Below are 22,074 nucleotides of genomic sequence, written 5' to 3'. Positions count from 1 at the left end.
AGTGTACGGCTAATTTGCCTACAAATGTCATGTGTTCATAATAATCTGGCCACTCAGTGTGTGTGTGTGTGTGTGTGTGTGTGTGTGTGTCCCATGTTCAAAGGCTGTTAAATCGTGTTGTTTACCCATATCTTCAGAAAAAAAATCACTTCTACTGTCGTGGTAAACAACCTGCTTCCCTATTTATAATGGTCTGGCCCTCTAGCAACTTTAGCGTGAAATTATAGCTAATTTGCCTACAAACGTCAGGTGGTCATAATAATCATGCCACTCAATTTATATTATAGATAAAAACATCTTACAAAGTTAAAACAAATGTAATTTAAAAAATTCTGAAGAAGGTTCCCTTTGAACACTTATTGACTGAAAACTAAATCTAAAACTTTCATAAATAATGACCGATTTAAAATAAACGAAGTTATTAACATATTTTAGAGTTTTTCACATCATCCCTTTTGTTCTAACCAAGACTGCTATTTTTTTAAAAAAAAATACCTTTTACATAGTTTGAACTGGAGATATTTTATTATCTTCAAAGAAATGTAATAATGGAAATAAAAATAATTTTGATTAAAAAATAATGGTAAATAATGAAATTTAGAAGTCTTTGAAATAGGAAAAGGATTGTAAATATTATTTACTTAAGCACTAAATTTGTCAGCATTTATAATTCAGTGACTTATAATGTACTATAATAAACCAAATCATAAAATTGTATCCTAGAAGTCAGAATCAATGTTTCTAAATTTTATCTCTTGCAAAAGAAACCTAAACATGCTAGTGCCATTGTTTCTTGTGTTTTTCAGCATTTTTAGATAAATGGAAATTGAAGTGAAAGTAAAGACAGCTGAATGATTCAAATAAAAAAATGATTTTGAATTAAAAAATATGAACTGGGAGATAATATAGAGAACTCATTCTAAAATTTTATTTATAGAAAATTATTAAAATCAGATTTGATGTTAAATAAAAACATGATAAGTCTCAGTTATGGGATCAGTAACAGAATAGCCCTGACACACAAAACTAAAATCTACATCATTTAGAAGGAAAGAAAGAAACACAGTGCTCTTGACTTAATTGATAGTATGAATATTAAGTGTCCTCATTGTTAGAAGATCTCATTTTATTCAAAAGCTGTCTCATCCCACTAAAACCCAACTCACCTCATTTAAAGAATTCCTTTTTAAACATAAAATTTCAATGATTCAGAAAAATATGGAGAATAATATACATCTATATATCCACTACGATGACTTAACAAGTCTTAACATTCTGTCATGTTTGCTTCAGATCTTTTCTTTTCTCTTTTTTAAATATATTTTTTATTGATTTCAGAGAGAAAGGAAGAGGGAAAGATAGAAACATCAATGATGAGAGAGAGTGATTGATTGGCTGCCTTCTGCACACTGCCCCACTGGAGATTAATCCTGCAATCCAGGCATGTGCCCTGACCAGGAATTGAACCGTGACCTCTTGGTTCATAGGTCGACGCTCAACCACTGAGCCATGTCAGCCGGGCAAGATCTTTTCTTTAAAAAAGGATAAGTTATACATACAACTGAAGCTTCCTTATCGTCTTCCCAGAGTCACACACTCTTCTCTCATGGACCGTAGAGGTGGTCATTTTTTTAAAGAAGATGTGTACCCTTCTTACACTTTTACTACCTATTTGTGTTTTTAGAAACAATTATCGTAACGTTTTATATGTTTAAAAATTTACATAAATTATTCCTGCCTTGTCATTTTATAGTTTCCATTTTTATTCAACATTTCTTTTGAAATCTAGGCATATTAATATATAAATTAAGTTTATTTTACTTTTTCTAAAGTGTTTTATTGTAAAGATGTACCATTCTGCTATTGATGGATGATTAGGTTGTTTCTAACCAACATAGCATGCACATACTTGTACAGTACCTGTCTCCTTGCAGATAGGAAATATTCCTTTCTATCTTGCTTCAATGAAGACATTTGCTTAAGCTGATGAGGTGGCTTTTTTTCTTCTTCTTCTTTTTAAATGAAGCACAGGTAATTGATAAAAAAACACACCCCAGAATGCTATTTTTTTTAATCCAGAATCATCAGTGTCTTACTATCTACCTTTGCATAATTTTTTATTTCTTTGTTAAATGCCTGAAAAGAGAACACCAGAAAATATGAAACCTAAGCCTATTTTTTACTAGGAAATGGTAGTTCTATTTAGGATCATGTAAGTCATTTATTTGTATATACAGAACTTCTGTTTAGAATCAGTGGTGAATCTACCTCAGGAAAATAAAATGAAGAAGATATTTTTATGTATCAGCATTTGCATGCTGCTTTTTGCAGAAGCAATCTTATGGTTGAAAAGAATCTTGCCAATATCCTCCCCTGTTCCTGCCCACCCAAGTTATGATAGAATACTGACTAAATCATTCAGGAAGGCTGCGGAACCTAATCTCTCATTTCTCATTTCTATAGGGAATAAGCCAAGGCGCAGTTTACCTTTGATTCTTTTTCTCTTGGTATTCCTGATTTTACTTTATCAAGTGGCTGATCAGGGGTCAAATTATTCTTCCTTGCTTCACTGTCTTCAAGCAGGGGAATACGGCCGTAACTGTTATCTGTAAAACAAAACCCTCTTGGACATAAGCAAGAAACTCTTGTTTTTGGTAGTACCTGAAAATGTAAACAGAATACAAATCCAAACCTCTAATTTTAAAGAGTAGAGACTTTGACAATTTAGATTTGCTGATTTTGATTTGGCATATTTTCTTTATATATTTTTTTTTCATTTCCACTAAACATACAAAATCCTTACTCTACTTAATCAATAGTGTGTAAAATATGCAGAATTTATATAAGTTGCATTTTCAGATATGCATTTCTTGTTTAAGATCCTCATTTGTACAACTATTCCGTGCTTATTATCTTATCTGTGAGTTATATTCCTGGTTTATATTTTAGAAGATGTTGCATTAAGAGTACCATACACACACACACACACACACACACATATATATATATATATATGTATGTATATAAATTCACATGAGAATTTTTTTGGCATAAATAAAATACTTATTTTTGTATCCTGTTTTGCTCATTTTGCTATATATCTTGAGTACATGTCATGTTAATAAGCTGATCTATTATCATCAGTTTTCTGGTACATAGCTGTTCCTTATATGGATGACTGTAATTTAACTCTTGGACATTTCTTTTTTTTTAAAATATATTTTATTGATTTTTTACAGAGAGGAAGGGAGAGAGATAGAGAGTTAGAAACATCGATGAGAGAGAAACATCGATCAGCTGCCTCCTGCACACTCCCCACTGGGGATGTGCCCGCAACCCAGGTACATGCCCTTGACCGGAATCGAACCTGGGACCCTTCAGTCCGCAAGCCGACGCTCTATCCACTGAGCCAAACCGGTTTCGGCGACATTTCTTTATTTATAGTTTTTCATTATTAGAAATGCTATCATGAGTATCCTTACATACAGATTTTTAAGTACATGAATGTCCATTTCCCCATAGGCCGAAAATGTTCATTTCTTAAACATATGTAAATCAGAGAAAAAAACGGAGAAATAAAATAGAAAAACTCGACTTCCACCTTTTTCTAAAAGTGGTTTAAGAAACACATAAAAAATTAGCATGAACATACCTCGACTGGAATTGACAAGAAGTAATTGTGATTTTAGCTTGTCAATAATAGTTTGTTGAAGTGACAGCTGTTCCTGTTGCTCACGTATTCTCTGCTCATAGTTTTCAGTCTGCTGACATAAAAACCAGTTAGCCCGATATTTACTGACAGATATATACATACATTTACTGTCTATTAATAATTATATATAGATATGAGTTGCCCATATTGCTATTTCCCAGGTAGTGAGCATTTATTTATGAGCTAAAAATTGGATCCAGTAATGTATTTAAAATCATTACAAACATCTGTGATTTGAAACACTTTACAATTTAAAAAATAATCTTAAAGAAAATTTCAATTAAGAGTTCAACAGATGGTTTCTGGTCCTTCAGTTAGGATAAAAATTATAATTTAGAATTTTATCCTTAATGATAACAAAGAAAGGCATGAATAATAAAAAGACATCATATTAAAGTTTTCTATACAAATACCCCACTAACTTAAAAAAGGTAAGATTTTGTGTCTTTTAAATAATCACACATTTGAACTTATTCTTAGAGGACAAAATAAAAAGGAAGTGGGTATAACTAAAACATTATGAAAACTAAAGGGACACATAAAAATTACAAAATCCCACTGATCATAAACTTCCTTTCTAAAAGTTTTAAGAACTTGAGAACACAGCTGATTTTTAGTGGAGATCTTAAATACCTTAATTTCCCTTATGTTTTTAATCCACTCCTTTTGCTATTTTATTATAATGGCTCTGAGAATTAAGCAGTGAAAGAAGACACAATTTGCAGAATACAGATACTGTAAACCTTCAAGCAAATTTGAAGATGTTGCATTACCATTACCAAATTAGTACAAAGTCTTCAAAATATATTACCAAAAATTAATAGAGAATTTTTTTTTTACCAATTTCTATCACCAGAAGAACAAATAAATGACTAAACTGTAAATTCCTTGAAATGTGAAATGAGGTACTAATAATTTCATAATGTCCCTTCAATATATATTAAATATTTGATTTTGAGCCGATTGTTAACCAAAGTTCAAAATCAGTAAAGCTCGATTGTTTTCAGAGACTAATAAGCCTATAAATTACACAGCTGTTCCTAGATTCCCAAAATAAGTTAGCTTAAGAAATTAAAGCAAAAAAACATTTTTCCAAGTAAAAGGTAAAATTTTATAATACATTTTAAACATAACTGACAAGTAAACCAAGTGATGTGCATGCTGCCTGAGTGTAGTATTATATAACTTGATACTTCCATAGAGCTCTGCAAGGTAACTTATACATAGGACGTATTCAGTACATGCTTATCCTATATAATAAAAGAAACATGCAAATAAGCCATCCCTCTGCTACGCTCAAGCCACGCCCACCAGCCACACTCACCAGCCAGAGTAACTATGCAAATTAATCCAACAAAGATGGCAGTTAATTTGCATAAGCAGGTGTCAGGCGCCCCAGGAGGCAAAGGCAGCCGTGGCTGCGGGCTCCTGGGACCTTCACTGACCCAGGGAGCTGAGGCCACCTGCGCCTAGCCACGCCCACAGGCTCCTGGGACCTTGCCAGTGGAGAGCAGAATGTTTGGAGGACTTGGCAAAGCAAGAGACCGCTAGACATAGAGCAGAGCAAGAGAGAGGGTGGCTTGGAGGGCACGGCTCCCTCTGTCACCCCAGCTTCCTCATCATAGCTGTGGAAACTGACAGCAGGGAAGAGGAAGTCCCACCCCCACAGAATCAGCCAGAATCAGCCATTGGTCAGACAGCTCTCAGCGGCCTGATAGCCAGGACTCTCATTCACATGCATCTCAGACCGTGACAGTAGAGAGGTGGGACTATGTCTAAAGAACAATTGTGTATACAACGTAGCTCTGCAGCCGAAAGATGCCGGCATTATCGACAGAAAGTGTCTGCAGAGCAGTGTGCCTCTGATCTTGAAAGAAGGCGGTACTTACGACAGGATGTATCTGAACACCAGCTACTGGAAAAACGTCACTCTGATACCAAAAAACACCGGCGTTAACAACAGAAAATGTCTAAAGACCAACGAGCCTTTGAAGTTGAAAGAAGGCAGTGGCGACAACAACGACGACAGAATATGTCTAGAGAACAGTCATCAACAAGTACTACCAATACCGGTAGGAACTGCCTTCTCGGCAAAAATGGAGTACATGACGATGCAATCCTCTCACATAGTTGTGGTGGAATGACTGTTAGATGTGAATTTTGTCTATCACTAAATTTCTCTGATGAAAAACCATCCGATGGGAAATTTACTCGATGTTGTAGCAAAGAGAAAGTCTGTCCAAATGATATACATTTTCCAGATTACCCGGCATATTTAAAACGATTAATTACAAACGAAGATTCTGACAGTAAAAGTTTCATAGAAAATATTTGTTCCATAAATAGTTCTTTTGCTTTTGCTTCCATGGGTGCAAATATTGCATCGCCATCAGGATATGGGCCATACTGTTTTAGAATACACGGACAAGTTTATCACCATACTGGAACTTTACATCCTTCAGATGGTGTTTCTTAGAAGTTTGCTCAGCTCTGTATTTTGGATACAGCCGAAGCTACAAGTAAAAGATTAGCAATGCCAGAAAATCAGGGCTGCTTAGAACGACTCATGATGAACATCAACAACCTCATGCATGAAATAAAGGAATTAACAAAATCGTACAAGATGCTACATGAGGTAGAATAGGAAGCCCAATCTGAAGCAGCAACAAAAGGTATAGCTCCCATAGCAGTAACAGTGGCAATTAAATACGATCGTAACAGTGACCCAGGTAGATATAATTCTCCCCGTGTAACCGAAGTTGCTGTCATATTCAGAAACGAGGATGGAGAACCTCCTTTTGAAAGGGACTTGCTCATTCATTGTAAACCAGATCCTAATAATCCAAGTGCCACTAAAATGAAACAAATCAGTATCCTGTCGGTAGTCCCAGAAATATGCAGCAGTGATATCGGGGTTCTATGGCAATTGTAACAAAGTATGGCAAGCCTGATTTATTCATAACCATGACATGCAACCCCGAATGTGCTGATATTACAAATAATTTACAACGCTGGCAAAAAGTTGAAAACAGACCTGAATTGGTAGCCAGAGTTTTTAATATTAAGCTGAATGCTCTTTTAAATGATATCTGTAAAGTCCATTTATTTGGCAAAGTAATAGCTAAAATTCATGTCACTGAATTTCAGAAACGCGGACAGCCTCACACTCACGTATTATTGATATTAGATAGTGAGCCCAAATTATGTTCCTCTAATTAATTCCCTTTCAATGTGCACGAATTTCGTGCACCGGGCTACTAGTATTATAATAAATGAATAATGTTGAAAATGAATTCATTAGCTTAGATAAATTAACAGATCAACAACTACTTCAAAATGAAGTTTTGAACTATTTCTTAAGCTACTTAATAAAGTACTTTATAAATGCAAGCAAATTGTGTAATAATTTAAAAACGAAAACTTTATAGTAGGGGAAACAGAATAGCAATGGCTCACTGCTCTACATACTTATGTTATAAAAATTATAGTATTCTAGTCTAATTGTCTATATACCCAATTTTCCTTTAAACTATGACTCCTCAAGGGCGGACTATTTAGTCCTGATATCTCTACAGTATAGCAGAGTGTCTGGCACATATTGAGATGCTCAGTAAACATTACTTGAACAAATAAATGACTTAAGTACTTAAAGAAGTATCAGAGAAATAGATATGCTTTCACAAGTGACCTGAAGGAAAGGACAACAGGCACTGCTTATATTCCATAAGGGAAACAGGAACAATGGAGACAAGGTCAGCAGGTGAATAAGACAAAAGGAAGTTAAGTTTGAGAAAATGGATGCAAATGATAGGCAATGTCTGAAGATTTTTCTTTTAAAAAAAGGGGAAGCTTATGCCATCAGAAAAAAACCCTACTAATTTGAGAAGAGATAATACACAGTATTCAGAAAATAGTAAAAAAAAAATTGGCCAGAAGGCTGTGAAAGGGAAAGTACAGAGAATATTAGGTCAAACTAGAGGCCCAGTGCATGAACTTTGTGCACGGGGTGGGGCGGGGATGGGGGGACAGGGGAGGGTGTCCCTCAGCCCGGCCTGCACCCTCTCCAATCCGGGACATCCCTCTCATAATCTGGGACTGCTGGCTCTTAACCGCTAACCTGCCTGCCTGCCTGATCGCCCCAAACTGCCTTCCCTTGCCAGACTGATCACCCCTAACTGCTCTCCTCTGCCGGCCTGATCATCCTTAACCGACTCTGCCTTGGCCCCCGCCACTGTAGCTTTGTCCAGAAGGAAGGACGACCAGAAGATTTCTGTTCAACCAGGTCTAATTAGCATATTACCCTTTTATTAGTATAGATTGCAAAATAACCAATAGAATTCTGTTTATTTGCTATGTTTGGAAACTAAAAGAAACAAAAAGTGTTTTTTAAATTAAATGCTGTTGTGCAACCTGAAAAGTCCTTTTAAAAGGTCAGATAATTATTGCACTGTCACAGTATTTAAAAAGAAAACCAATTACAGAGCAAGTGCATTCCAGCACTACCAAAGACCCCATATAACAGAAAAATCACTAACAACCGCATTGAAAATGTACAACAGCAATGTCTTGTCAACACTTCTGTACAGAGCACAGACATGACAGCTAAAACAGACAGAAGAGAAGATGCTTTTGACAGCCAGTGTGTGTGAATGATTCTTTGAGTCAGATGGCAGCAACAAGTTACCAACTAAGAGATCTGCATGACAACTAACCATCCATCTGTATCAAACACCATCTGGCCAAGATGACTCTGGCTTCTGTGTATTTGACACTCCTTCCAATTCTAAAGACTAGCAAAACAAGTGGTCTACCAGCATCTAAAGAGGCAAAACAGGTTCTTAGGTACTTGTATTATAATGCACGTTGTATTCTTAGTGTTCAAAAGCAAAAGTTAAAACAATGGTTATCACATATAGGACATATCTTAAATTTATTAAAAATGGCTGGCCATACATACTCTCAACTATCATAAATCAAAAGCTTATTTTAAGAAATGTCCCTTTATCTAGGCAAAATTTGAATCTATCTTCAAAACTATAGCAGCATATTCTCCTTAATTTTGGACCTATAGCTGCATAACTTTTTATGAGTTCCATAAATATTAAAATAGAGTTCTATAAATTAAACTTTTTCTATGCTGACATTGAAAATTCTCATTTTTCATATTTCCCAAAGCACTTATTCCTAGATGAAGAAAAAAAGTCTAGTGTCCTTATGTCATCTATAATACTCTAAATAGATAAATGTAAGTTATCTCTTCTTGAACATAATCTCTTCTCATCCTCAAGAACTAATCTCAACATTCTGAAAAATACCATTGTTTCCTCCAAGTATGAAAAAATAGGAATTTAACAAATGTTGAATGAATTTAAAAAATAGTCTCAATTTAAAAACCTTTTAAACTGTACCAAGATTAACAAAGAGAACAAAAGCTTTATTGAAGGATTTGCTTGGCTACCACAAATGCTTTCAATAGGGAGCTCCAGAGTTCATGAAGGAAGATAATTAAATATTAATTATCCCAATACATAGCACTTTAGACACAAACTAACTGTTATATCTTCACACTTTGGCAAACTAAACATCAACTTCAATTTTAAGTAAAGAAAAAAAAAGATTGTATAGGGTTAACAACTCAGGATCCTGGTTACACAGCTCATTCTTCACCCACTCTCTGCTATATTCTCTTATAACTAGGCAGAAGTCCTGCCCTCACCACTGCCAAGATTTATCTAGGCTGGAACTACAATTTAACAAATCAGATTATTAGGTGATGGTGTTGCCATCAATTTCACAGCATGTCAAATGATAAAATAAGACAAACTATTTTTATTTTATAATTCTGTGTTTCGGTCCTGGTTAATTTACTTAGTCTCTTTGAGCCTTGGTTTCTTTCTCTTTGGAAATGAAAATAATATTTACCTGAAGCACTGAGAGTGCATGTATAAAATATCCAGCACATAATAAGCTCCTTGTAAACATTAATTCCTTTACTTTAATAATGCATAAGGTATCTACATAATATTTATTATCATAGCCCAGTGATGGCGAACCTATGACACGCATGTCAGAGGTGACATGCGAACTCATTTTTTTGGTAGATTTTTCTTTGTTAAATGGCATTTAAATATATACAATAAATATCAAAAATATAAATCTTTGTTTTACTATGGTTGCAAATATCAAAAAATTTCTATATGTGACACACCAGAGTTAAGTTAGGGTTTTTCAAAATGCTGACACGACGAGCTCAAAAGGTTCGCCATCACTGTCATAGCCTATAGTACACACATCCATTAACTAAAGCTCTGATTACCAATGAATACTGGCAACTTGTCACCAGACTTACCACACAACCACCCCATGCTCTAAGCCAGTTTTTTTCAGTCTTTCTTCTAGATCATTGTAACCTATAACTCAGAAGTTTCTTTTTGAGAAATCAGGGTGGTATCGTCATTGAATCAAAAACATTCTGTCAAGCAAAAACTCTGGTTGTTCAAAGCTTACAAAGAAGGTTCATAAAGCTTATAAAAATAGGCTAAAATGATTAAGGAATAATTAATGACTGTTAATAATAAAAAAACAGCATGTTTATTGAAAAAAATGCAAACAACAAAATGTCCACCATCACCACAACAAAAAGCCAGGTATGTACAAAGTAAAAAGTGGCAGCCTCTTTCTTTTATATGCTTTCCATTCCTCCTCAGAAGCAATTACTACTGACATTTTGGTATGTACCCTTTCAGAACTTCTGTGTACATGTATGTATATCTCATATGTATATATGGCACCCCCAGCTCCCTGCAGCCGCTGCCATCAACAATCGCTGGCTCATGATCGCTGGCTGGCTCCGCCCAGGCCCCAGCCTAAAGCCTCAGTCCGAGGCTTGGGGCTGACATATGCAAATTAGCCGCCATCTTGGCTGTCGATTAATTTGCATATCTTGCTGATTAGCCAATGGGAAAGGTAGCGGTTGTACGGCTAATTACCATGTTTCTCTTTTATTAGATAGGATTTTAAAAATCACTTACCTGCCTTGTCTTTGTCTGTCTTATTAATTTGAAATACTCAAATGCATCTGCTTGACAGAATGTTCTTGAATGGATGTAGTACATTGACTTCTCAAAGAGGGGCCTCACAGTCTTAAATTGCAGTGAACTAGAAGAAACACTGTGACAAGGACTGGCTTGGTGTGTGAACAGCTAAATGGTAAAAGCCTGTTCAAACTAATGAATGTCAGATGGACAGCAATAAAACAGCTAGTAAGAAAATCTAGATTACACCAATTCTATTTTTTTTTGTAATAGATTTTTTAAAGGTTGTGGTAAAATATATACAACATAAAATTTGCCATGTAACCAGTTATAAGTGTACAGTTCTGTGGCATTAAATATACCCACATTGTTGTGCAACCATCACCACTATCTATCTCCATAACTTTTTCATCTTTCCCAAATGAAATTCTGTACCTGTTAAACACTAACTCTCCACTCTCTTCCCCCAGGCTTTAGAAACCACCCTATTTTCTGTCTCTATGAATCAGACCACTCTAGGTATCTCATAAAAGTAGAATCATCTTTTGTTGTGAGTCTTATTTCACTTAACATAATATCTTAAAGGTTCATCTATGTTGTACCATGTGTCAGATTTCCTTCCTTTAAAGGCTGAATAATATTCCATTGTATGTATATAAAGCATTTTGTTCATCCAAACATTCTGTTAAGACTAGGGGCCAGATGCACAAAATTCATGCAAGGGGCTAGGCCCTCACAGCCGCGGCAGCTTGCCTTGGCCCTTGCAGCCCAGGCTTCGTCCGGAAGGTAGTCGGGAATGACATCCAGAAGGTTGTTCGGCTGTCCGGTCTAACTAGCATATTACGCTTTTATTATTATAGATGGTATTACCTTGACTGATTTTTTATGTTAACCATCTTGCATTACAGGAATAAATCTGATTTGGTCAAGGTGTGTAATGTTTGTAATATATGCTGCTGAATTAGATTTGCTAGTATTTTGTTGAGGCTTTTTACATCGACATCTGTAAAGGATATTAGTTTAGTTCTCTTGTACTGTTTTTATCTGGCTTTGGTATCAGGGTAATGCTGGCCTCAAAGAATGAGTTAGAAAGTGTTCTATCCTAATCAATTTTTTTTGGAGAATTTAAAAAGGACTGGTGTTAATTCTTATTTGAAGGTTTGGTAGAATTCATCAGTGAAGCATGAGTCCTGGACTTTCTTTGTTGGGAATTTTTTGATTACTGTTTCAATCTCTTAGATTTTTTATTTTTCATGATTTAGTCTTGGTAGCTTAAATGTTTTTAGCCATTTGTCCATTTGATCAAGGTTATCCGATTTGCTGGTATGAAACTCTTCCAAGGTTGTCCTGTTGCTTTTCTTATTCTCTTTCTCCTTGGTACCTCTTTCTCTTGTCACTTCAAATATCATCTCTATAAAGACAACTTCCAAAGCTGTATTTCCAATTGGTACCTTATTCCAAAGATCCATATTTCAAATGCCTACTGATCATCTTCCTCTGGCTCTTGATGCAACATGTGAACTCAAAATATCCAAGCCAAATAAAATAATTTCCTATACTAAAATCAGCATTCTCTACTTCTGTGGCTACATTAATCTTCCATTCATCCAGGCTAAAAATCTTGGAAGTGCTCAAAATGGTATTTAAAACTTAGGTCTGACTTCAGAGCCTTTGATCTTATCTTTATACTAGTGACCCAGTGTGCGAAATCACATGAGACCCAAATCCATGGAGAACTGCGTGAGACTTGGGACGCCAAACCCCATTGCGCCGCGGGACTTCCCCAAGTCCCGCTGTGCCACGAGACCCAGAGTCAAGTCCCACCATGCTGTGGGACCCAGAGTCAAGTTTCGGCCTGCCCGTGTGTGCCTTGCCGCGCATGCAGCCCGCCCACCCATGCACACCTCACCGCGTGCACACGGTTCCACCCACCTGCGTACACCTTGCCACACACTCAGCCCCGCCCACCCGCGCGTGACTCATCACACACACAGCCCTGCCCACCCACATGCATCTTGCTGCGCACACAGCTTCCTGGTGACCTGTCTTTGGTCGTTACGGTGTTAGGGCCACTGGGTTTTTAAAATATAGACTAGAGGCCCAATGCACAAAATTCGTGCAAGAGTAGGTCTTCCTTCCCCCAGCTGCCGGCACCGGCTTCCCTCTGGCATCCGGGACCCGGGCTTCCCTCTGGCTGCCAGCAGGCACCCGGGACCCAGGCTTCCCTCACAGCCCCAACTCCATCCGAAAGGTCATCCAGAAGAATGTCCAGTCTAATTAGCATATTACACTTTTATTATTATAGATAGAAGTTTGAGAATTTGTTACTAAGGACTATAAGTGAGAAATAACTAGCTTGCTTTACTTTAAATTTCAATGTCATTTCTGGGAGTAGATACATGAGGAGAAGTTAGTGATTTACATTTGGTACTTTTGATTCTGTAAGTTCAAAAACAATAAATGTTTCATAAAATAAAATCCCAAGAAATGTCAAAAGGAAGTATAAGTGTCTTCACACGTTTTAGAAAAAGTTAAAAAATAAATGAGATTTAAAGTATAAAACCCAATGTCAGAACTCTCATTTCTTTGTATTACAGGCATACTTTGTATTATTGTACTTGGCTTTGTTGTGCTTCATAGATATTTCCTTTTCATCAGCACTGAGCCAAGACTCTCTACCAGTGAAAAGATTATGACTTGCTGAAGGCTCAGATGAATTTACTGAATAAATCTGATGTATGACACTGTGCAAGTTTAAGGTATATAGCATGTTATTTTGATACATGTATCCCATATAATAAAGAACTAATATGCAAATGGTCAACAAATCCTCACACCATCATGCAGTAATGGCTCAGACACTCAACAATGGGGAGAGAGGAATGGGGACCAGCCAGGCACAAATGAGCTCATGAGAGAGGAATGGGGACCAGCCAGGCTGTGGCCGGGAGAGGGAAAAGCCACCTGCCCTGCGGTCCTGGGTGCCAGTGGCTGTGCCTGTGGCCTGGGAGAGGGACAAACCACCCGTCCCATGGTCCTTGGCGCCAGCGCCTGCGGCCCAGGAGAGGGACAAGCTGCCTGCCCTGTGGGTCTGGGGACCAGCAGCTGGAGCTGCAGCCCAGGAGAGGGACAAGCCCCTGCCTCACAGTCCCAGGTGCCTGTGGCTGTGGCTCAGGTGAAGCCACCCGCGCATGGTCCCCTGCAGCTGTGGCCGGCACCGGAGAAGCTGGCCCGGGTCCTGGGTGCCTGCAGTCAGCCAGAGGGAGAAAAGCCCAGGTCCTGGATGCCTGTGACTGGCCGGAGGAGCGAACCCTGGGTCCCGAGTGCGGGGTGAGACAGAGGTGGTCCCGGGTGCGGGGTGGGACAGAGGCCAGCAGGGGAGCAGTTAGGGGCGATCAGGAAGGCAGGCAGAGGTGGTTAGGGCAGTCAGGCAGGCAGGCAGAGGGGTTAGGGGCGATCAGGCAGGCAGGCGAGAGGTTAGGAGTCAGTGGTCCCGGATTGCGAGAGGCAATCAGACATCCCCTGAGGGGTTCTAGATTGGAGAGGGTGCAGGCTGGGCTGAGGGGCCTCCCCCTGACCCCGTGCATGAATTTCGTGCACCGGGCCTCTAGTGTATTATAATATACTAAACACTGAAGTGTTATCACATTATATAATTATAGTAAAATGTTATTGTCTATATTCATTTTATTGTTCATTAGATCTCTTGTCTTATTTACTACTTGCTTGTACCCTTATTTGCCACATGTTTGGACCTTAAACACCATCAATCTTATTTCCCTCCCCCCACGCTATCCCCTGGTTACCACCATTTAACTCTTTTTTATAAGTCTGACTTTTTAGATTTTACATATAAGTGATACATGATAACCCTTCTAATTTCTGGCCACCACCACCTCCTATATGCAAACTTATTTTCATTTGCAGCTATTTTTTTCCCTTTTGTTCCCTCCAGTACCCAGAGGAATAGATGTTTCTCTTCTTGTTCATAGTAAATTCCTTAACCTATTCCTGACCAATGGGTTGGCCTCATTTCCTTCCTCTTACCATTTGGTCCTTTAACTATTTCCTTACACTATACATTCTAATTAAGAAATGTTACCCAGATTCAAGGCTATAATAAAAACTGTTATTCTATTTTATTTATTTTTTATGTTTTTATTGATTTCAGAGAGGAAGGGAGAGGGAGAGAGAGAATCATCAATGGTGAGAGAGAATCATTGATCGGTTGCCTCCTGAACGCCCCCTAGTGGGGATGGAGCCTGCAACCCAGGCATATGCCCTTGACCAGAATCGAACCCTTGACCCTTCAGTCCACAGATCAACGCTCTATCCACTGAGCCAAGCCGGCTAGGGCAAACCTGTTATTCTATACTCTGCATCTACAATCTCCAATTCAGAACTCTACACAGGCTTCTAGATCCATATTTGCAAACATCTACTAAACACTCTACCTGCATGCCCCATAGGTAACTAAACCTAATAACTAAAACCGAATTAGACATCATATTTCTCTATCTCCAAATTTGCACTTCCTCTCATTATTGGTTTCAGTTATCAGCACCACCATTAACCCAGTTTCTATTCCGGATATTTGGTTATCATTCTAGAATCCAGGCTGTCACCCTTAGAAGTAGCTTGCATTCAGGTGTCACCTGCTTTCCGTTCTATATCTCCTACATAAATCTTAGATCTCTTTTCCAATTCATTCCTAATACTTAATTTAACTCCTTATTTTGATTGCTTGAAATGGATGTCATTCATTTTTTCTTTTAAAAACAGAAGTATAACATAATTATATATTAAAAGTACATAAAGTTCAACTTGATGGTTGCCACTTACTTTTAAATTCCTGCCTCTTAGAACATTGCTTAGCATTGATATGTTTGTTGAGCTGAATTCCATATTGTTCTCTATCCTATCTTCTATACCACAGTCTTTTACATAACTATATATTAGACTTTTCTAAAGCATATATTAATCCTTCAGTAAATTCTGACTGAATAAGAATAAAGTACAAACTACTTAGTCATATTAATCATGACTGAGCCATAATATATCTTCACAACTTCTTTTAGGAATCATAGGATCACCCTATAGTACACTGTGTATAGAGGTAATTTTACAAAGCTGAAACTTCTGGTAAGTCCTTAAATATTTCACTGAGATAGTCCATTTTTCTGTTATAGTTAAAGATGGAAGACTATTATAAATTAATAACAAATTATTTCTAGGATATTTAAAATTTTTTACTGTCTTCCTGCTTGCCAAATAACAATGTAAAAACAAAACAAAACATGCCTGGCCAGCGTGGCTCAGTGGTTGAGCACTAACCTATGAACAATGAGGTCATGATTCCATTCCCGATCAGGGCACATGCCTGGGTTGAGGGCTCAATCCTCAGTGTGAGGGATGCAGGAGGCAGCCAATCAATGATTCTCTGTCATCATTGATGTTACTATCTCTCCCTCTCCCTTGATCTCTGAAATCAATAAAAATATATAAAAACAAAACACAAAACTAAGACAGTGATACTTCTTTCAGTTCGTCATTTTATGTAAACACTATGAAACTAATATAAAATATTGAATGTCAATTGTAATTGAAAAAGAAATTATGAAAGACCATTTGTAATATTTTCTTTATACAATCACCTTTAAATGAACTCTTCCCACAGGTCACATAAAAATCTCAGATTATATCCATTAATATATCCCCATGTTTCAGTACTTATAGTTCTTCAAGACAGTGTCTAACAATATAATATTTTTTCAGTAGCAAAAGACTCTCAAAATCCATTTACCAGGATATATAACTTTGAAAACCAAAACCATATACCTTTTGCTGTAGTTCTTTTACTGCAGAATCTCTATCCATGCATGCCTGTCGGTAGGCTTCATAAGCTTTATTGAGTTGCTCACCAATGTTTTTATCCATTCCTCTCTGTCCTGTAGCATCACTATAAAGGATGGAGTAAATGACAGGTCTGGAAAATAACCAGAACAATTTATCGCTATTAAGTTAGATAAATATCATTTTAAAAATGCGTCTTTAAAGACAGTTCTATATGGTCTATCATGAACATTATAGCATCAAGTACTATAAAGGTTTATAAAGGCATAAAAGTCTCATCTTAAATCCTAATAAGAAATACTGTGAAACCTTAATTTCTACATTTTAAAAAATATTCTTTACTAATGTTTAAGAGGTAAGTGTGGTTCCAGTTCATAAAGATGCTACTTTGAAAATAGTAAAGTGCAACCTAAAAATGGAGAAATATAAAAGGCCATTTTGTTATTAATACTTTATAGAAATGCATAACAGAATTAACAGCATGGGAGAGATTTCTTTTTACTAAATGGACAGTTATTCCCACTTACAAGGTGATTTCTCGCTACACTGAAATTAGAGCAAAATTAAATACACAATAAATGTTTGTGGATGAAGTTCACACTATTGTTATCACAGAGTAATTAAGATGTGTGAAAATGCTCTTATTTTAGCACAAAATCTAGGGAGAACTGCTATTGGATTGTGTATTTAAAAAGAAAAACTACGTTCCTTCAAGTACTGCCCCCACTCCAGATTAGTTTTCCAACGTCCCTGCTGTTTCTGAACTACAGGTGATTTACTCAGTGTAAGTAATTTGGTTTTATCATCTCAATTTGCATAACATCTCTAACCACATGCCTTAGCTCTGAGCAGAGAGCCATCCAATAACTGATTCCTCCTGTCCAGCTGTAAAAACCATACCACAGGACCTTTCTTTTAACCCTCTGAAGGCCACAGAGTAGACAAAGTTCTCTATCAGTTATAGGAGGTATTGGGAGTACCAAATTAGTTAGCTTCTTCTTTTTTTAATTTAAATTCTTTGTTTAAAGTATTACATGTGTCCTTTCCCCCCCATTGACTTCTCCCTGGCCGCTCCCATCTCCCCAGCACATGCCCTCACCCTCCTACTATGTGTGTCCATTGGTTATGTTTATATGCATGCATATAAGTCCTTTGGTTGATCTCTTACCCCCACCCCGAGGCCTTCCCTCTGAGGTTTGATGATCTGTTCAATGATTTTATGTCTCTGGATCTATCTTTGTTCATCAGTTTATGTTGTTCATTATATTCCACAAATGAGTGAGATCATGTGATGTTTATTTTTCTACGACTGGCATATTTTGCTTAGCATAATGCTCTCCCGGTCCATCCATGCTGTTGCAAATGGTAAGAGTTCTTTCTTTTTTACAGTAGTGTAGTATTCCATTGTGTAGATGTACCAGTTTTTTAATCCACTCATTTGCTGATGGGTACTTAGGCAGTTTCCAAATCTTGGCTATTATAATTTTTGTTATTAATACTTCATAGAAATGGACAACATAGGGGTGCATATATTCTTTCTGATTGGCATTTCTGATTTCTTGGGATATATTCCTAGAAGTGGGATTACTGGGTCAAATGGGAGTTCCATTTTTAATTTGAGGAAACTCCACACTGTTTTTCACAGTGGCTGCACCAGTCTGCATTCCCACCAGCAGGGTTCCTCTTTCTCCACATCCTTGACAGCACTTGTTATTTATTGATCCGTTGATGATAGCCATTCTGACAGGTGTGAGTGGTACCTCACTGTTGTTTTGATTTGCATCTCTTGGATGATTAGTGACTATGAACATGTTTTCATATGTCTCTTTGTCTATTTAAGTCCTTTGTCCATTTTTAGCTTCTTTACAATTGGAAATTCTTCACAATATCAGTTTCTAATCTTTCATAATATCTTTCATTTTATCTTTGGGTACATAATGCTTTTAATTTAGTATTTTACATTAAGGTATAATTCATATAATATAAAACGCACCATTGTAAAGTGTACTTTTTTGTTTTTTAGTGTATTCCCTATGTTGTACAATCATCACCATTATGATTCCAAACATTTTTGTCACCACATAAAGAAACACTGTACCTATTAGCAGTCCCAATTCTCTTTCCATCCATCCCTGGCAACCACTGATTGGCTTTCTAATGCTATACATTTGACTATTTTGGACATTTCATATAAATGGAATCATACAATATATGGTCTTTGTGTCTGGCATTTTTCACATGGCATAAATTTCCAGCGTTTATCCATTCTTTAGCAAGTAATAGTTCTTCATTGCTTTTTATGCCTGAATAATATTCCACTGCAGATATACATGTTTTGCTTAGTCGTTCTTCAATTAATGGGCATTTAGGTTGTTTCCATATTTGTGTGAACATGTTTTCAATTCTCATAGATATATACCAAGGTGAAAAATTGCCGGGTCAGACGGAAATTCTGTTTAACTTCTCAAGGAACTGCCAAAACTGTTTCCAAAGAAGCTGTATCATTTTATATTTCCACTAGCAAAGTACAACAGTTTCAATTTCTTCACATCTTCACCAACCTTTATTGTCCATTTAAAAATTATATGCATCTTAGTGCATATAAAATTATATGTTAAGTGGTACCTCACCATAGCTTTGATTGCATTTCCCTAAAGATGTTAAGCATTTTTCCACTGTCTACTGGTCATTTGCATATCTTCTTTGGAGAAACGTCTAGTGAAGTCCTTTGACCACTTTTTAACTCGTTTATCTTTCTAATGCTGACTTGTAAGAGTTCTTTATATATTCTGAAAACTAGAGACTTATCAGATATATATATGTATATATCTTAAGTATTATCTATATATTATATATATAATATATACACACATATATGTACATATGTGTATATATATAATTTGTAAATATTTTCTTCCATTGTTTAGATTGCCTTTTCATTTCCTTGACAGTGATAATCAGGGCCACCATCTAAAATTGTGCCACATTACAAAAACCCTAGGGGCAGCATTCATACTGGAATAGTATTCCCTAGAGATGCAGAGTGCACTGACTGCATAAACTATATGCAGCAGACTCAGTTATGGCCAGATTGTAGTAGACCTTGAAATTTAGACTTTAAGAAATTTAGACATTAAGGAGAAATGAAGGATTTACAAGTAGGAGATGCACGTTTTAGAAAGGTAAACTGGACACCAGCATGGAATATAAAACTGAGGGAGACAAAATTGGAATAGCCATAGGAAACTTGCTCTATTCTGGGTGGAAGATGAGGGCTTGAATAGAGCAGGGGAAATGGAAGGTGGATGGATTAAAGAAATATTTATTTCAAAGGCAAAATCAACAGGATTAGTTGGCCAATCAGATCTAGACAAGGCGGAAGCATTCAGGTCCCTACAATTCAGAATCAGTTACCTGGGATAGGGCCCTGAAATCTACATTTTGATAAGCACAGTAACCCAGGTGATACTGTTGAAGATGGTTCATCAGCCATCATTTTCAAAATACTAGGCAGACAAGTCAGAGAAAGATATATATCACGTGATCTCACTCATATGTGGGATATAATGATCAACATAATTTGATGAACAAGAATAGGTCCAGAGACAAATGGTAGGGGAGGGGGGGTTAGAGAGCAACCAAAGGACTTGTATGCATGCATATTAGCATAACCAATGGACACAGACACTGGGACGGTGGGGGCTTGCCCGGGGTGGAAATTGCTGGGGAGGGGGCGGGTCAATTGGGGAAAAAGAAGACATATGTAAAACTTTAGACAATAGTAATACTTTAAAAAAATACTAGGCAGACAAGACAGGGCTCATAGCCAGACACAGAGAAACAGGAAGAAAAATTTTGGGGGGAAAGGTATTCAATTTTGGACAAAGTGCTTGAAGAGACATAATTAACAATAGGCAGGAAATAGCTACTAAGTGATATAAAAATCTAGAGGAAGAAATAAAGACTAACTATGCCTTCCCTCCTGCTTACATTCTTTAAGTACTGATTTGAATGTCCAGTGTTCTTTGATAGTTAACCAGACCAAAATCTTTTTTCTATTGCAGGAAAAAAAACTAATGAAAAAAATATTTGTTTTTATTGATTTCAGAGAGAGGAAGGGAGAAGGAAAGAAAGATGAGAAATATCAATCGGCTGCCTCCTGCACACTCCCTACTGGGGATTGAGCCTGAAACCCAGGCATGTGCCCTGACCAGGAATTGAACTGGTGACTTCCTGGTGCATGGGTCCACACTCAACCACTGAGCCACACAGGCCGGGCAAAAAACCCCTAAGTTTTTGAAAACAGTGGAGAGAGAAAGAAGCAATATGCATTATTGTACCACTTTATGTCATAAGATGTATACTTTTTTCTCCCAAGTATAAACCAAAAGAGAAAAGGCCCACTTATTATCTATATAATGTCAGAAGGAAAACTAGGTAATGCATAAAATAGAAAGGCATTTTAGTAGAAGTCTGTTGTCTTATGTAAAGAGACTATTAGCCAAATAGGTAGAAGTGTTAGCTAATGCTTTGTTCTGTTAACCCTTACATACTATTAAATAACACACAAAGCAGCTCTTGTAGCATGTTTGAGTGTGTGATTTTTCTTAAGTCTTTATTTTCCACTCTACCAAATTCATGACAATAAAACAGTATTACTAATGATCTTTAACAAGAGTAGGACAACATTGTACCTATGCTCTGGTCTTAACCAAAAATGTTTGGGGGAAAAAACAAATCTTCAAGTTATCTGAAAAAGGTCTCCCAAATAGAAGACAATAATGTAAGAGATGTCACAGGATGCACCAGATTCATAAAGAAAAAGAGGCAATTAATCTCATGAATCAACAGATTTGGGGCCTCTCCAGCATCTCTTGAGATATTTACTGTAAAAAAACAAAATCATTATAAAAAGATAGAACTCTTCTTTAAAAAGAGTTAAATTTCAGGAGACAGACAGAGGACGTTTTCACAAAAAGGCCTATTTTCTCTTAAATCACAGTTTAAATTGCTGAGCAGTCATTTAGCCTTCAGAATATTACCAATGATAAATGGGAACAGGCAAAAGCCCACATAATTATAAAGCTGTACTCTGTGCACTTATCCACTGGCACGGGACTCTACAGCTCTTCATATTCCGGCTTTTAATTTCCCCGGGGACACCTACAGACTGTTGGGCAAATGCTTGCAAGTCACAACTTGTTTTATTAGAAGTAATTGTGAGAACTCCAGTAAGAAAATAATAAGATTACAGAGATCTCCAGATCTACATTTTCAGTCATTCCCAAGATGTTTAGGGTGTGACTTTAAATGTATTAATATGATAAAAGTTTAAAACCAGACATACTATTTTTACACCATGCAACACACTCCAACTGCTGAATACTCCTGAGATAGGAACCAAAAATCTTTGCAAGGCCTGACAAACCAACCTTTCAAACATGTATTTGTGCCCAACTCATCCATTTCCACTCT

General features: G+C 36.9%; 1 protein-coding gene across 5 annotated transcripts in view; it reads right to left on the bottom strand.

Moving 5' to 3' along the window:
• The window catches only part of TANK (TRAF family member associated NFKB activator), an 81,573-nt gene that overhangs the window by 31,401 nt on the left and 28,098 nt on the right, over positions 1-22,074 (bottom strand). For 2 of the 5 annotated variants that reach the window (XM_015565744.1, XM_006766479.2), the window contains exons 2-4: positions 16,585-16,732; positions 3,653-3,764; positions 2,488-2,606 (exon numbers count right to left, since the gene is read on the bottom strand). In XM_015565744.1, the coding sequence (XP_015421230.1) occupies positions 2,488-2,606; positions 3,653-3,764; positions 16,585-16,683 (330 nt within the window). In that variant the 5' untranslated portion in view covers positions 16,684-16,732. Of the gene's footprint in view, positions 1-2,487; positions 2,607-3,652; positions 3,765-8,424; positions 8,530-16,584; positions 16,733-17,436; positions 17,526-22,074 lie in introns of those variants that run through there. The other 3 variants (XM_015565742.1, XM_015565743.1, XM_015565745.1) reach the window with 3 other exon arrangements.

This window comes from Myotis davidii, unplaced genomic scaffold (assembly GCF_000327345.1).
Source record: "Myotis davidii unplaced genomic scaffold, ASM32734v1 scaffold59, whole genome shotgun sequence".
NCBI classification, from domain to species: Eukaryota; Metazoa; Chordata; class Mammalia; order Chiroptera; family Vespertilionidae; genus Myotis; species Myotis davidii.
Note: the sequence above shows the minus strand (reverse complement) of the source record. Positions and strands in the feature narration are given on the sequence as shown.